The sequence below is a fragment of the Volvox carteri genome (assembly GCF_000143455.1).
Source record: "Volvox carteri f. nagariensis unplaced genomic scaffold VOLCAscaffold_60, whole genome shotgun sequence".
In the NCBI taxonomy this organism is placed as follows: Eukaryota; Viridiplantae; Chlorophyta; class Chlorophyceae; order Chlamydomonadales; family Volvocaceae; genus Volvox; species Volvox carteri.
This window is the reverse complement of record NW_003307603.1, coordinates 110268-123297: the sequence shown is the minus strand read 5'-3', so window position 1 is coordinate 123297 and position 13030 is coordinate 110268. Positions and strand designations below refer to the sequence as shown.

General features: G+C 57.4%; 2 protein-coding genes across 2 annotated transcripts; both read right to left on the bottom strand.

Annotated features, from left to right (window-relative positions):
- Positions 1-239: 239 nt before the first annotated feature.
- VOLCADRAFT_107181 (uncharacterized protein) lies at positions 240-2657 on the bottom strand (the record flags this gene model as incomplete). Its single annotated transcript, XM_002956301.1, has 4 exons — positions 240-1113; positions 1364-1519; positions 1844-1978; positions 2465-2657. 4 exons carry the CDS (start codon positions 2655-2657, stop codon positions 965-967), a joined length of 633 nt encoding a protein of 210 aa, XP_002956347.1. The 3' UTR covers positions 240-964.
- A 1397-nt stretch (positions 2658-4054) lies between these two features.
- Positions 4055-12608, bottom strand: ttlE (tubulin tyrosine ligase TtlE; the record flags this gene model as incomplete). The annotated part of the gene is made up of 13 exons (XM_002956300.1): positions 4055-4252; positions 5828-5859; positions 6302-6875; positions 7087-7149; positions 7460-7537; positions 7872-7916; positions 8246-8328; positions 8848-8966; positions 9374-9535; positions 10197-10630; positions 10709-10995; positions 11560-11744; positions 12523-12608. 13 exons carry the CDS (start codon positions 12606-12608, stop codon positions 4055-4057), a joined length of 2346 nt encoding a protein of 781 aa, XP_002956346.1.
- Positions 12609-13030: the final 422 nt, after the last annotated feature.

Below are 13030 nucleotides of genomic sequence, written 5' to 3'. Positions count from 1 at the left end.
GTAGGGAGAGTTGCTGCAAGGGTAATGAGTATCCACTGCATCCATGAAGATGACGTGTATGTGTGTTACGTGGTTGGGGGTGCGTGGCCCCAATACCATCCATACGATCCGGAGACCCGAGGGCCTTCGGCCACATGCAGTTTGTGAAGATGTGATGCGCACTGCGTAAGGATAGGGTTTCCAGGGCACCGGTGAATTGAGTACCGCGATGGACGGGGGAACGGCAGCAGATACCGTCGCTTCGTTTACAGAGGTGGTTGTGTCGACATTGCCAAGTTGTTGCGAGCTGTTTTCAATGTTCTCAACTCACGGCTCCGATTTTCTTTTTCTTTTTGCGACGAATACGAAGCAAGTGTGTAGCCATCTTGCCCTCCTTCAACACACACACACACACACGCGGGTTGTAGTTTGTTATAGTTTCATTCCAATCTCCTCAACCCCCCACACACACAGCGGTCGCACTGCCACTAGCGCGGTGGCTGTATACATACCCGCTCCGGTGTTGTGTTGGTATCCAGCCCGCCCCGGTCCTCCCGCACCAGCCCCTGTGCAGCTGCCCTAACCCGCACCGCCCCGCACCTCCAGCGCAAACAGCAGCCGTAGTACCTAAAACCAGCCGCACCAGGTGCGCCATGCCCAGGGCCACATCAGCCAGCCACAACAAGGTGCCAACACATACAACAACACGGCGAGAGTCCGTACGGGCAAATGCCAGGTCGAGTGAAATGTTGTACTGCTCGTCCTGCTGCCCAGATGATGCTTCACCACACGGCGCCGCAGCTCTTCAGGGCCGCCTCTAGAGTGCACATTCGCGCTGGAGCTGCCGGAGCTGCGCCCAGATGCATCTGCGTCTTTACCCCTTCCCGGCCGCCAGGTGCACAAGCGACCACCTCAGAAGCGACCACTCGATGTTTTTTACGCCTCCTTAACGTTTCCCTCCCAAACCTCCCCCCAATCGTCTCTCTCAGTCTCGTTCTTTTCCCAAACAGACTCCCGCCTCCGAGCTGCTGTCGCCACTGCTCATGATGACATTGATTCGCTGAATGCGGTCCCGGTCGGCCTGTGAAGTGCAGCACACGTCGCAACCGTCCCGCAACATCACTGTCTCCACCACTGCGAAGGGGGGATTCCGCGGGTCGGCAGTCCGGGGAGGGCGTCGGGGTCGGGGTCGGGGTAGAGGGGAGAGGGACGAAGGGGAGTACGGCACGTGTTTGGTTGGACGTTAGTAGTTTTGCTGAAGGGTTTCTCTCTCTCCGGCCCCCACTGAATAACACCCCACTGCATCTCCGCCGTACATCATTCGACAGTTCGTCTGTGAAGTAGCTAGTTAGTTAGTTAGTTGGCTCTTCAGCAGTTGTCTTACGTTTGTTGGAGACCTCAAAGGGGTCGGTGAAGGACGCACGGAAGGCCGCAGCCAGCTCGGGGCGAAGCAGCTCCGAAGCCACAGCCAGAACCACGGAACCCATGTCATCCTCTCCTCGCCTCCGCAACTCCACGTAGGCGCTCGCGGCCGCCTGACCTGCGGGTGTGTGTAGGTGGCCACTCGGCTGTGTGCTGTGTTATGTATGTCTGTGTATTGTGTGTATGCCACGTGGGTAATGACGGGGAGAGTGCGTCCGGTGTTTCATGCGGTGGCGTATTCCCCCTAGGACCGGATGTCACCACCACCACCACCACCACCACCCTGAGGGGTGAGAGGAATCCCCAAATGAGACACCCTCACGCACCCGCAACTGATTGCACGTTCGACCAATGTGCACATTTTATAAATGAGAAGCGAACAAGGGAACGTGAGCGCGCGCAAAGGCAGACTACATACAACAGCATCTCGGAGCTAACCTACCGCTACGTTCCGCGCTGCTGCACACACTGCGCCCGTGGGCCGCTTCCCTCCCTCCCCGCTTCACACCTAGCTGTTTATGCTCCGGAAGCACCGTCCATTCCTCATCAAGCCATGTGGCCATGGCGGTAGCCAACCCTGGTTAGGCAAGAAACACAACGGGGGGCCAGGGAAGCCCCCCAGGGTTGCGATGGTCCCACACGTCTCGCTGCGTAATCCTCGCGGGCCAGGCACCAGGCCATACTAACTGCTCAGGGCGGCGGTCCTCCACTTCCAGCAGCGGTGCTTTATTTCACGGCGATAGCGGGACGCAAGGCCAGGTCTGCCAACGGACGCGCCCCCTGGTGCCACATACATGAGTCTAGGCGCGGCCCATACTCTCCTCCGGGGTAATGTACTACAACCGTATAGGCCGTGGTAGTCAGAAGAGGTGGTATCGTCGTACAGCTCCCAGGGCAGTGCAACGAATTGAATTACGGAGATATTGTAAATGTAAATCACATGAGGGGCAGATTCGCTAGATTTCATGATGAAGGTATGCCGCCAGCGGAAATTCAGGTTACAGCAACCGGGGACCATGGACCACTCGTCATGGTTCCCAAACCCTGGGCGAAGCAAACCCACATGTTCGCTCCGCCTCCAAATCTGCTTCGTTTGCGATAGGCTTCACAACGTAGCTCTCCACGCCGCTGCTTGCGCGTAAGGTTTGCAAACAACGTGGACGAGTGTGCAATTGCGAAAGCAAGGGTTGCGCCCTTACAGAGCTTCGTCGCGCTAGCGTGTTGGTATATCGCGAAAACGTCGTATTCTTTAACATAGTTAATGAACTCTACGCTTTCAGTCCAACAGCTACCTGGAGAGTCGGAGGTTTGAGGAACCGAATGAAGGTACTGTTCACGAATGACCGACCCTATTTGCCTTTTGCTAGCAGAAGGCGATTTTCTTTTTTTTATGTATTTTGGACATCTGTTTTGTAGGCATATAGAGCCGGTCATTCGCAAACTGTACCTGAAGCCTGCTGATGTAATCTGTCGAGCCGATGGAATGTCTTCCTGAAGAATGAATATGCAACCATAAATACATTTAATGGTAGCTCGATGATTAGCGAATGACAACTTGCCAGGCTTTTTTTTTGTGTGTGTGTGTGTGCGCGCCCCAACGGAAAGCCCACCGAACCTCTCTCCCGTGGAGGGGAGAGGGGTATGAGGGGCCCCTGTCCCCTCCTAAGCAGCCAAGAGCCGCAGGTCCGCTAGTTCCACTCTCCTCCCCTGGGGTTGGGAGGTGTGAGCACGTGCACACACTCTCACGAGTCAAGGCTCTGTCATGCATGTTTGCACACTGAGCCTCAAACACACAGCAAGACTCCTCTCCATCCCCGGCCTGATCCAGCTCTTGGGGTGAGGGTTCACTATGACACAGGAAACCCGGAAAACCTGTACGTACCCGACCCCTCCCTATTAAGGCACGAAGCTCAGTCTCTCACCCAACTCTCCCTTGCAGGGAAGCGTGCTGGGTTCAAGAAACTCGTGCTAACCACCTATGGAGTGCACACGACGGGGGGCAGGCACTTGACTAAGTTAGCATCCATCAGTTCACCGTCGGGGCGAGGGATGCCTCGAGGCAGCACCACACCACTCGAGGCAGCACCACACCGGCAAAAGTCCTCGGAACCCCACCAGAAGGCCCATCAGCAAATACTGATAAGCACTTGCACGTCGTTACTAGATGAGGCCTGAGTGAGCTTGTGCGTATGAACAGCTAGATTGCACTGCTCAGACAGACGAAGCCACATAGGCCTCAAGCCACTTCAGCATAGTTGCGCCTGCGATCGGCCATAGCCCGCAGGCGCAGGCGCCACAAATGCGCTGTGTTTACACCCTACAGGCGTAGTTCACGTATGTATTCGCGTAAAAAGAATAATAGAAATTTTGCGAGTTCCTTGCGAGTTGCGAGTTGGATGGATTGACTCAGCCAAGTGTGAGGTCCTCATTTTTGGGGGCACAGCACGGGAACAGGAGCGCCTTATGGAAGCCGAGTACCGGTTATGTGGGGCGTGTTTGAGGGTACTGGCTGGTAACGAGACGGCGCGATATCTCGGGCTACATTACGGCCCAGGCACACAGTTCTCAGCCTGCGCCAAACAGTTACTAGCAGCAGGGAAACGTGCCACGTTTGGCCTCAGTGCCCTGTGTCGGGATAAGAAAATTACTACCCCTAAGCTGTGCATGTCCCTCTATAACGCGCTCGTTGTGCCGGTGTTTTCGTATGGAGCGCAAGTTTGGAGACGACTGATCCCGACGCGTTGGCGGTCTGTGCGCCGTTGGGCTCAGCGCCGGCGCCAAGGTCGGTGCGCACACCCTCTTCGACGCCGGCCAACTGCCTGCCAGTCTGAGCTGAGCTGCTATGGGGCATCTGCAGCGATGGGGCGGATTCTTCAAGCATGTCATAGCCGACGGCGTCGAATGACACCATGTCGTCGCCCTCCTCGCTGTCACTGTCGGAGCCGCTGTCCAGAACACGATCGTTGCGATGTTTGATCATTGTTTCCTACCTAGGGATGGACCACCCTACCAGGCCGCTACCGAGACGGCCATCGTATGGCCGATCGCAAGGCCGTTTCCCGACCTGCGACCTGAGTTCAGCTAAAAATATTTATTCAATAATATTTATTGCCTGCGATGTATGGAGCTTTTAAAATTGCAAAGAATTATCAAGCAGGACCGCCATGTCAAAGCGTCGGAGCGGGCCACTGTTTCTTGCGCTCTATGGCGCTGTTCCTGATCAGCAAATGTAAAGCTATCGATTGAGATTTACTGTTGTAGCGAGATTACTGTTGTCGCACTGGGCGATTCCGTTGGCGGACTCCAGGGAGGCTTCGCACCGTCTTCGGGAGTCCGCGCGGGGGTGCGTGCAATTACGAAAGCAAGGGTTGCGCCCTTACAGAGCTTCGCCGCGCTAGCGTATTGGTATATCGCGAAAACGTCGTATTCTTTAACATAGTTAATGAACTCTACGCGTTCAGTCCAACAGCTACTTGGACAGTCGGAGGTTTGAAGAACCGAATGAAGCTTGCTGATGCAGTTTGTCGACCCGATGGAATGACTTCCTGAAGAATGAATAATGCAACCATAAATACATTTATGGTACCTCCATGATTAGCGAATGACAACTTGTCAGGCTATTCGTACATAGACCACGTACTTTCGTACCAGCGCCACACATCTTTCGCTCAAACGCCGAACTGTTGGCAGCCGGAAGCAGAGCCTCTCCGCATGTCGTAATCGAAAAATAATGGGATCGCCGAGAGCCGTATTAGTATAATATCCCTCGCTAGTGTGTTCACTGCCACCGCTGCCGCATAGCTGTTTCCACGTCCAATTCTTTGGAACCGTCACCCAGCGGCCACTTCGGCACCAACCCACTTTATCTTGACCACATTAGGCAGTGAGTCCTGGACAGTCAGATCTAGTTCCAAGCTCGCAACCATCCACCGCCTCAGAGCCACGGCCTACTTGGGCGCGCGCTCCCCGTGTCCCGTAGCCATCGCACCACTGATGCCTCACAAGTAAAAGGTAGTAAGGCAGTCATAGTGGTGATTATCTCTCGAGGCAGGGGTAGGCTGCCGCCGAATCACGCACGGCTGACCGGTACAAGGTATAACGCTGAGTATCGAGTAATCCTAAACGCCTCGTAAGAAAGGCTTTTGCCGCAGCTGTCACCGACCCGGGAGGACGAGGGGCCATCCGGGGCCAGCACACCAGTAGGGCCTCGCGCCCTCCAGAGAGCCACGCATCCAGGTGAACAGCACCGAAACCAGCACTAGCAAGACTAGAGACCTCCCTAAGGGACCCACAACCCGTAGGAGTACGGCCGCCAGTCAGCATCACCAACACGCTGCTCACCTAGCGTACGGAATCGCTATTGCCATGTCAGGGGACTACGTGATAGACCACCCCAGCCCACGGTCAGGGCTTCTCCTACACCCACCGCCTGCCGCAATCCGCTGCCTAACCCACCACCTTAAGGTAAGGGTGAATGGCGAGGGCGCTAGAATCATGTGCAAAAAGCAAAGGTTTGAGTACCGACGTCCAATGCGATATGGAGGGGCTGGAGGTCTTTCATCCCCAGCCCCAGCCCAAGCCTAAGCCCGAGGGGAAGGCTTAGTGCTCGTCCGGTCCGTGCCATCCAAAACCCCAAAGCTACCAAAGCACAGGACTCTCACTCCGTCGCTCCGTCACGCCCTCCCCTTCCCCCTTCTCCTCCTCCCCGGCTGCCCCCACATGTCACATGCCACAAGCCACCACCATGCAGGTTAAGCTGCAAACGCCGCAAAGGCCAACATCACCCGAAGCCTCACCGCGTGATGACGTTACCTCTTCCCTGCAGCGGGTGCTCTATCCGGTCTTCTCAAGCCAACTCCTCAAACGTTCCTTTTTATTCAATCGTCACCGCTTTCCTCACCATCATCGTCATCTTCGTCATCATCATCGCCCTCCGTGTCGCAAACCCCGTCCGCCGCAACCACGCCACCATCCCGTCCCGCCTTGTGTCGCCAAGCACCCGCCCCTACACCCGCTGGCCCCGCCCCATCCCTGTCATCCGCCCCGCCATCCAACCCTGCCTCCGTCGCGACGCCGTTGCACCACTCCCCAGACGAAACCATCGCGCGCCGAAGCTCAAAGTCCCGATCGTCCCATGGAACACTCACCCCAAGTTGCGGGTCAAGCGGCATGAGCGGCATGAGCGGTTCAAATCCCCCTCGGTGCGTTAGCTCCTGAGCCACACGCGCCATGACGGCCGAGTCAGTCGAGGGTTGCAGCTGCTCTCTAATCTTCCGGGTGAAAGAGGCGGAGGGCTTGGCAGCGGCGGCCGCCGCCTTGGCTGCCGCTGCGGCGTGCCCGCCCCCTCCGCCGTCGGACGCAAGGGCTGCCGCTGCCGCTGCAGCGGCGGCTTGCTGCTTGGTCTTGGCTGCTGCTCGTATTGCGGCGTATCGGGGCTTGAAGCGTTCACGCATGCCCAGCAGCGACATCAGGTCCTGAACACAAGAAGAGGGCAGGGAAGGCGGGGAATTACAAACGGGAGGAATGCAGAGGGGGCATAGAAATATAGGTGACGCTAACTGACATACTAACCAACTACGACGAACGAAGGAGTAATAAACTGCCACAGAGCCGCATGTGTGTGTACACACAAATAAACCCCGCTGTGCACGTGCAAGTCCGCATGTACCGCTCTCCCTCTCTCACCTGCACCATGCCGTACTTTTGGTCGTGTATAAGTTGCTCCACGCGCGGATCCTCATGCTCCACCTGACATGAAAGCACGCGGAATGGAGTATGCACGTTTGCGTGCAGCAGGGGGCAAGGCGCCACGGGTAGGAGGAGAAAGAGGAGGGGAAGGTGAGTGATGAATGCGAAGAGCAGCACCGCGGAAAAGGGCTTCAGGCCCTCCCTAACCCCATGCAAAGTTCACATCTCCTCGGCGGCTGGACAACGGCGAGGGTGAGCAGTAACACAACATCACTGTAGTGCGCTTCCCGTCTTCCTCCCCACGCATGTTTTCACCGCTAGTGCACTCCTGCCCGACCCCTCCTTCCCTCCCCCCGTATTCCTCCTCCACCTGCAGCGAGGGTGTTCCATTGACCTCCAGCAGCCAGGGGTGCAGCTGGTCATCCACCAAGTAGTCCAACCCAACGACCTGGCATTAGCAGGAGGGCGGGAAGGGATGGAAATAACCGCTCATACAAGTAGCAAAAGGTTAGGGGGAGGGTGAAGAGGAACCACAGACGAGTGATTGTAGTAGCTGGTACACAGTACGGCACACATAACGTCTACAAATACGCGCTAAGCGCTCCACCAGCATCCCGAGAGGCCTTTTCAGCGAGGCCAGCCACTGCAGTGGTGCTGCGGAGCAGGGAGGGTGTCGAGGTTACTGCAATGGCGGCAGGGGCGGCGGGAAAGCCCGGTCCCCCAATTCCCCCTCCCCCTCCTCACACCCTCGGCCCCTTTCTCCCCCTGGCTTCCTCACGTACCTCGCATGTCATACCACTGGGGCACTTGAGCGCCTCGTGGTCGGACTGAAGCGGGTGGGGGGGGGGGGGAAGCGGGGAGGGGGCCAGGAAACACGGGAAGCATGAGGTGGAGATGCCGGCGCCGGGTAGGCCAGGAGGGCAGAGCCCGAGCAGACGGTCAGGGACGGGGTTGGGGGCTGGGGAGGTGAATGAGGTCGGATTGTGTCTCACTCACAGCTGTCCACGTGGCGTCACACACTGCAGCCCAGTGGTGAGGGAGAGGGGCAGCGGGACCCGACACACCAGGACTTCCCTCTTGCTGTGGTGTCCGTTTTCCACCCTCCTTCTCCCTCCCCTCCTCGCCCTTCCCTCCCTCCTCGCCCCCCGCGCAGCACCTTGATGTGTTTGAGCGCCGCCGCAATGACCAGTGCACTGTTCCGCTGCACCAGCCGCCACATCTTGCCGTACTTTTCCGTGCCTGCAGGTACGAAGGTCCATAACAGCCGCAGGGGGCCGAGGCAGTGAGACGGGGCGTAGCGTGGAACGCCCCGGTCCGCAGCGTCACGATGGGCCCCTGCCAGACGGATAGCGCTAACGGAGTGGAGAGCCTTGCCGGTGTGGATGCTACTTCCCGCAGCAGCAGAATTAATACAAACCTCCACCCGACGGTGTTCAAGCAGACGAGCATGTGTGGAAGTCGCCAGTGGTGGGTAACAAGAACATGGCCAGAGGGCAGCAAGGGGACAGTAACCAGATAAAGGCTAGCAGCTGGACGCACCAGCCGCCAGGTATCCCAACTTACCCACCAAGCGACGTACTAAATAACGTGGCACCTCTCTAACTCATCGCGGTGCACCCCAAGCCCCGCTGTCGAAATGCCGGCAGTTGTCTTCCCCCTTACTTCCCCCTCCCACCGCAGCGTCTTGTCAGTTGAAATGTAAGCTTCATGCATGTAGGAGTTTCCCCCCTACCAGCCCCATATGCGCCCTCCACGCACCCAGGTGGGCCTCCAGCTGTTGTAAGCTCCACACGGTTCCGTCCATATTCTGCGCATAATTGGTGATGTGGCCGAGTGCCACGTCACCTGCTTCCGTACGCCAACTGTTGTTGTCGTACCTGTACAGCATGGGCACGATCACAATCAGGAAGACATGTTATATGCACGGATGTATGTGTGTCTTTCTTCTTCATCATCTTGTCCCCACCCTGCTTGCGGTTGTGGGCTCCCAAATGAGCGCGTATCCCAACGAAGCCGTTGCGTGTGTCTGTCTGTCTGTATATATGTAGGGAATATAGGACATCCGGGGATGGCACCAAGGCCGGTTGGGGCCCCTTATCCTTCTGAGCACTTATAGACTCGTAAGGTACTTGCGTGTACGGTACGGTCCTGCCGTAGCGCTTACAACCTGGCTACTGTTGCTGTTGCTGCTGCGCGTATCCTACTCCTGCGCACACCGCACACCGCTTCATCATTACCTCCCGCGTCCCCACCCACCCATCCACCCGTCCATGCAGCTGCTCACCCGTGTGTGCTGAACAGCACCAGTCCATTGCTGTGCAGGTAGGCCCGCAGCGGGTTGAACCCGGTCACCGCCACCCACACGCGGATGCCGAACTTGCGACCGTCCACTAGCAGCGGCCGGTCAACGTAGCGCTGGGCCAGCACGTACGGCTTCTGACTCGGCCTGCGCAATATAGGTGTCGCACATAAGTATATACATGCATACATACGGATGATTCGAAGGGGGCACAGGCGGGCCGCAGTCCTGGTCCCCCCCAACCTGTCAAGGCAGCAAGCCCACCGGGGCACCCAGCCCAACCCAAGTTAACCACATACGCGGAGACCTACACGGTTGCCTATGGTGATGGAAAGGTGATGGAAAGGTGGTAGGCGGAAAAAGGGGGCTCTGGAGTACTATCCGGAGTATGAGGGACCCACGGGGCTTCGTGGTGTGTCCCCCCGATGGAGGATGCTATCCCCTTGCCCCCCACCACCACCGCTCTACGGTGACATAGCTGGAAGGAGAGGTGCCGGCAGCCCCCCGCCATGACACCGCGTGGCATATGACACTCGGCGCCACGTTACACAGCCCCGCACCTGCTCCTTTCGCTCCCTGGGGGCCCCCATGCCCCCCTCCCTCTGCCCCATAACGCCCGGTATATTGCCCCGCTGGAGGCCCCTCTCAAGATCTCGGGACGTGTTCGAAACTTCGGACCCCATCCGGGTTCATGGTGGTCCTAACTCAGTTTGGCCTCCCGACCCGACCCGACCCGACCCGACCCCATTTCCAAGGATCACACACAAACACACAGAAACAGTCAAGAAGTCAAGATGTTCTTCCCCACCTTCTCCGCGGCCTGCTGGCCTCCAGCGCCGCCGCATCCAACGGCACCAGCTTCAGCCCCTTGCCAAGGTGCTGCGCCGTCTTCAGAATCCACAGCTCCCCGGTACGAGAAGCGACAGCCGACGATGCTCCCGCCGCGGCAGCCTCCGTCGGCGCAACTGCCGCTGTCGCCTCCGTCGCCACGTCAGTAGCCGTGGCTGCGACGGCGCCTGCTGTCCGCTCCTCCACTGCTGGCCCTGTGGCAGCAACCCCGTGTGCAGCCGCAGCCGCACTCGTAGCGGCAATGACGGTAGTGGCAGTCGCCGGCGCTGTAGCTGCGGTGACCGCATGAGCTGCCAGCTTGGGTAGCTCCTCCGGTAAGCTGAACGAGTGCGGCACAATGTCCCAGGCGAGGGACTCTCCAAGGGCCTCCTTCAATGTGGCGGGCAGGCGGCGCTGCGGGGAAAACAGGGAAAGCGTAAGAAGGTGAGGAAAATGGACATGCGAGCCTATTGCAGCCCTATTATGAAGCACGTTCCCGCGCCACCCATATTGCGCGATGCCAATGGTTGGTGTAACCCGTCCCATGCCTCCAGTAGTCAGCCGGGCCAACCCCTTGCCGCTCCTGCAGCAGCTTGCCTTCTTGGTGATGCTCATAAGTCCCGGGCATGCCGAAACCAGCTGCCCTGGCTTGAGGTGGGGAATGGCCTTGAGCGCCAGGCGGGCAGGGGCCCACAGGAAGTCCCAGTCGCCCGGCCGCTGCCAGCCAAGGGGTCCCGGGATGGGCGCGGATTTGGGGTAGCCACCGATGCGAATGCCGCCTGGAGAATTGGGAGGAGAGGTGAGATGGGATGTTGAAGGTGTGAACTGTAAGATTATGGACATTGGCAAGCGGGGGTTCCCGGCGGGATGAGGGATCCTTCTGCGGAAAATGGCAAAGCTCTGCGCACGATTCCTCTTTCCTGCGACGCCACCGGAAAGGGGACCACGCTGCTGTAAGCTATGTAGGCAGCCCCGCGGCTTTAGGGGCCCTATTTAGGCCGAGGAGATAGTAGTTGTCAGGAAGGGTAGGCAGGGGGTGGAGATGCGGAAGAGACAGTGCCAAGTCCGCATGGCCAGACTTGCAAGTTTCGGATCCTCTCCACGTTAGTAATTGAGTATGCTGTGCCAATGCCTCCACTGGTTTTGATTCGGTGCCCCGATAGCTTTGAATTTACCGTTTTCAAACAACGCCCGCTGCACGATGCAGCGTTCTCCGCTTCCCTTGAATCGCCGTTCCTCGTGCCAGAATCTAAAAGTCCCTTTGTTTGCGCTGGAGCTGGTGCTTGCCGTAGGGACCTGGCAGTGAAATGTCACGAGTTCAGTAAATGCGGCCAGACACTCACGAAGCTGCTTGATACACCATACCTCCTGGCCTTCAGAAGGAATCGGACTCCCGACCGCGGACAACGGGTGGCGAGGCATGGCTGCTCCGGCGCCGACGCCAACGCCCTCATGCTCAAGTTTTTGCCGCTTGGAAGGCATTGTGCTGTCCGTCTTTGAGATTACGCGGACAGATATGTCCAGGGCCCTAGGCCGATAACGAAGTAAAGGTGACACGGTAGGAACCGACCTTAAGGGTAATGGTCCCGCACGCTGCATGTCGGGGCTGTGAAATAAAGTTTATCATGCTATCTTGGTATATGGATTTAACTGCGAAGTTTGGGCGTCCCATCTTCGCGCCAAGCAAAAATTGGCGCGATGAGATTTGCCCACGCTCCTCAGGAAAATAATATCTGCTTGTAGGCAAAAAATAATTGACGATTGGCTACAGAGCATATAAACCTCTTTGTATCGTTGTTCGCGTGTGTTTGTGCAAGCCACAGGCATGAGTTAGTTGATATAGCGGAGCCAGCGTTGGTACCGTAATGCGTCTTATTACGCCCGGAATACGCCCCCGACTTGATACGCTTAATACGCATGGCGGATACCCTGAGAAAACGCTGGCGCGCTGGGCGTATTTTTTAGGAGTAATACGGACAGTTAAGTTTCGGAGCATAGCTCCACGCAGCAGTCGTTTGGTAATAAAGGCTTTGGATCTTGCTGTATAGTTCATAGCGTGATGTTAGCTTTGCATGCTTTGTAAGTTAGAAGGCATTGCCAATCCTGGGGCATCCTGAGGCACTGGCGATGATGGTAAGTCCCATGGGAAGGGCTGCCATCTAGCTGCCATCTCGGTGTAGGCATCCACATGCAAGGGTCAGCTGATGGCAATAAAAAGGACATAGGTGCGTGTATATAGGGATTGCTAAATCGGCAAGGGGAGCTTTATGGACAGACAAGCTAAAACGCAACCCCATAGCACGCACCCGACGGCAAGTACTTCGGGTGCAGCGAGTAGATGAAGTCCAGGAAGTTTCGGGTCCTTAGCAACGCGGAAGGAGATGTTGTTCATATAGAACACCTTGGCCAGCTTCCAGTTCAGTTCCGCTTGCAATTCCGGGACTCGCTCGTGTCGCAGAACTGCAGCCCTCCGGTCTTGCCCTTCCCAAGGGACTAGCCCACCGGTTTCGACGCCCCTTGCGAGCACGTGAGGTTGCCGGTCAAGATAACGACCGGTTGGGTTATAGCTAACCGGTCGGTTTACAGACCCTTTTATGCCCTAGGGCCAACGCTGGCCCGAGCGGCTCGTGTGCAATGCCACGCGCACAACACTGTGGGCCGTACACGGCCAAGCATACTAGCTTCACTGACGATATAGCCTCAGCTAGCGCACAAAACTATATGTTTTCCAGCAGTATTTACTGGATGGATGGCAGGTATTTTAACCATTATCCATCAGCGGACAGCACACCACCAGCAGACAACATTTTCCCA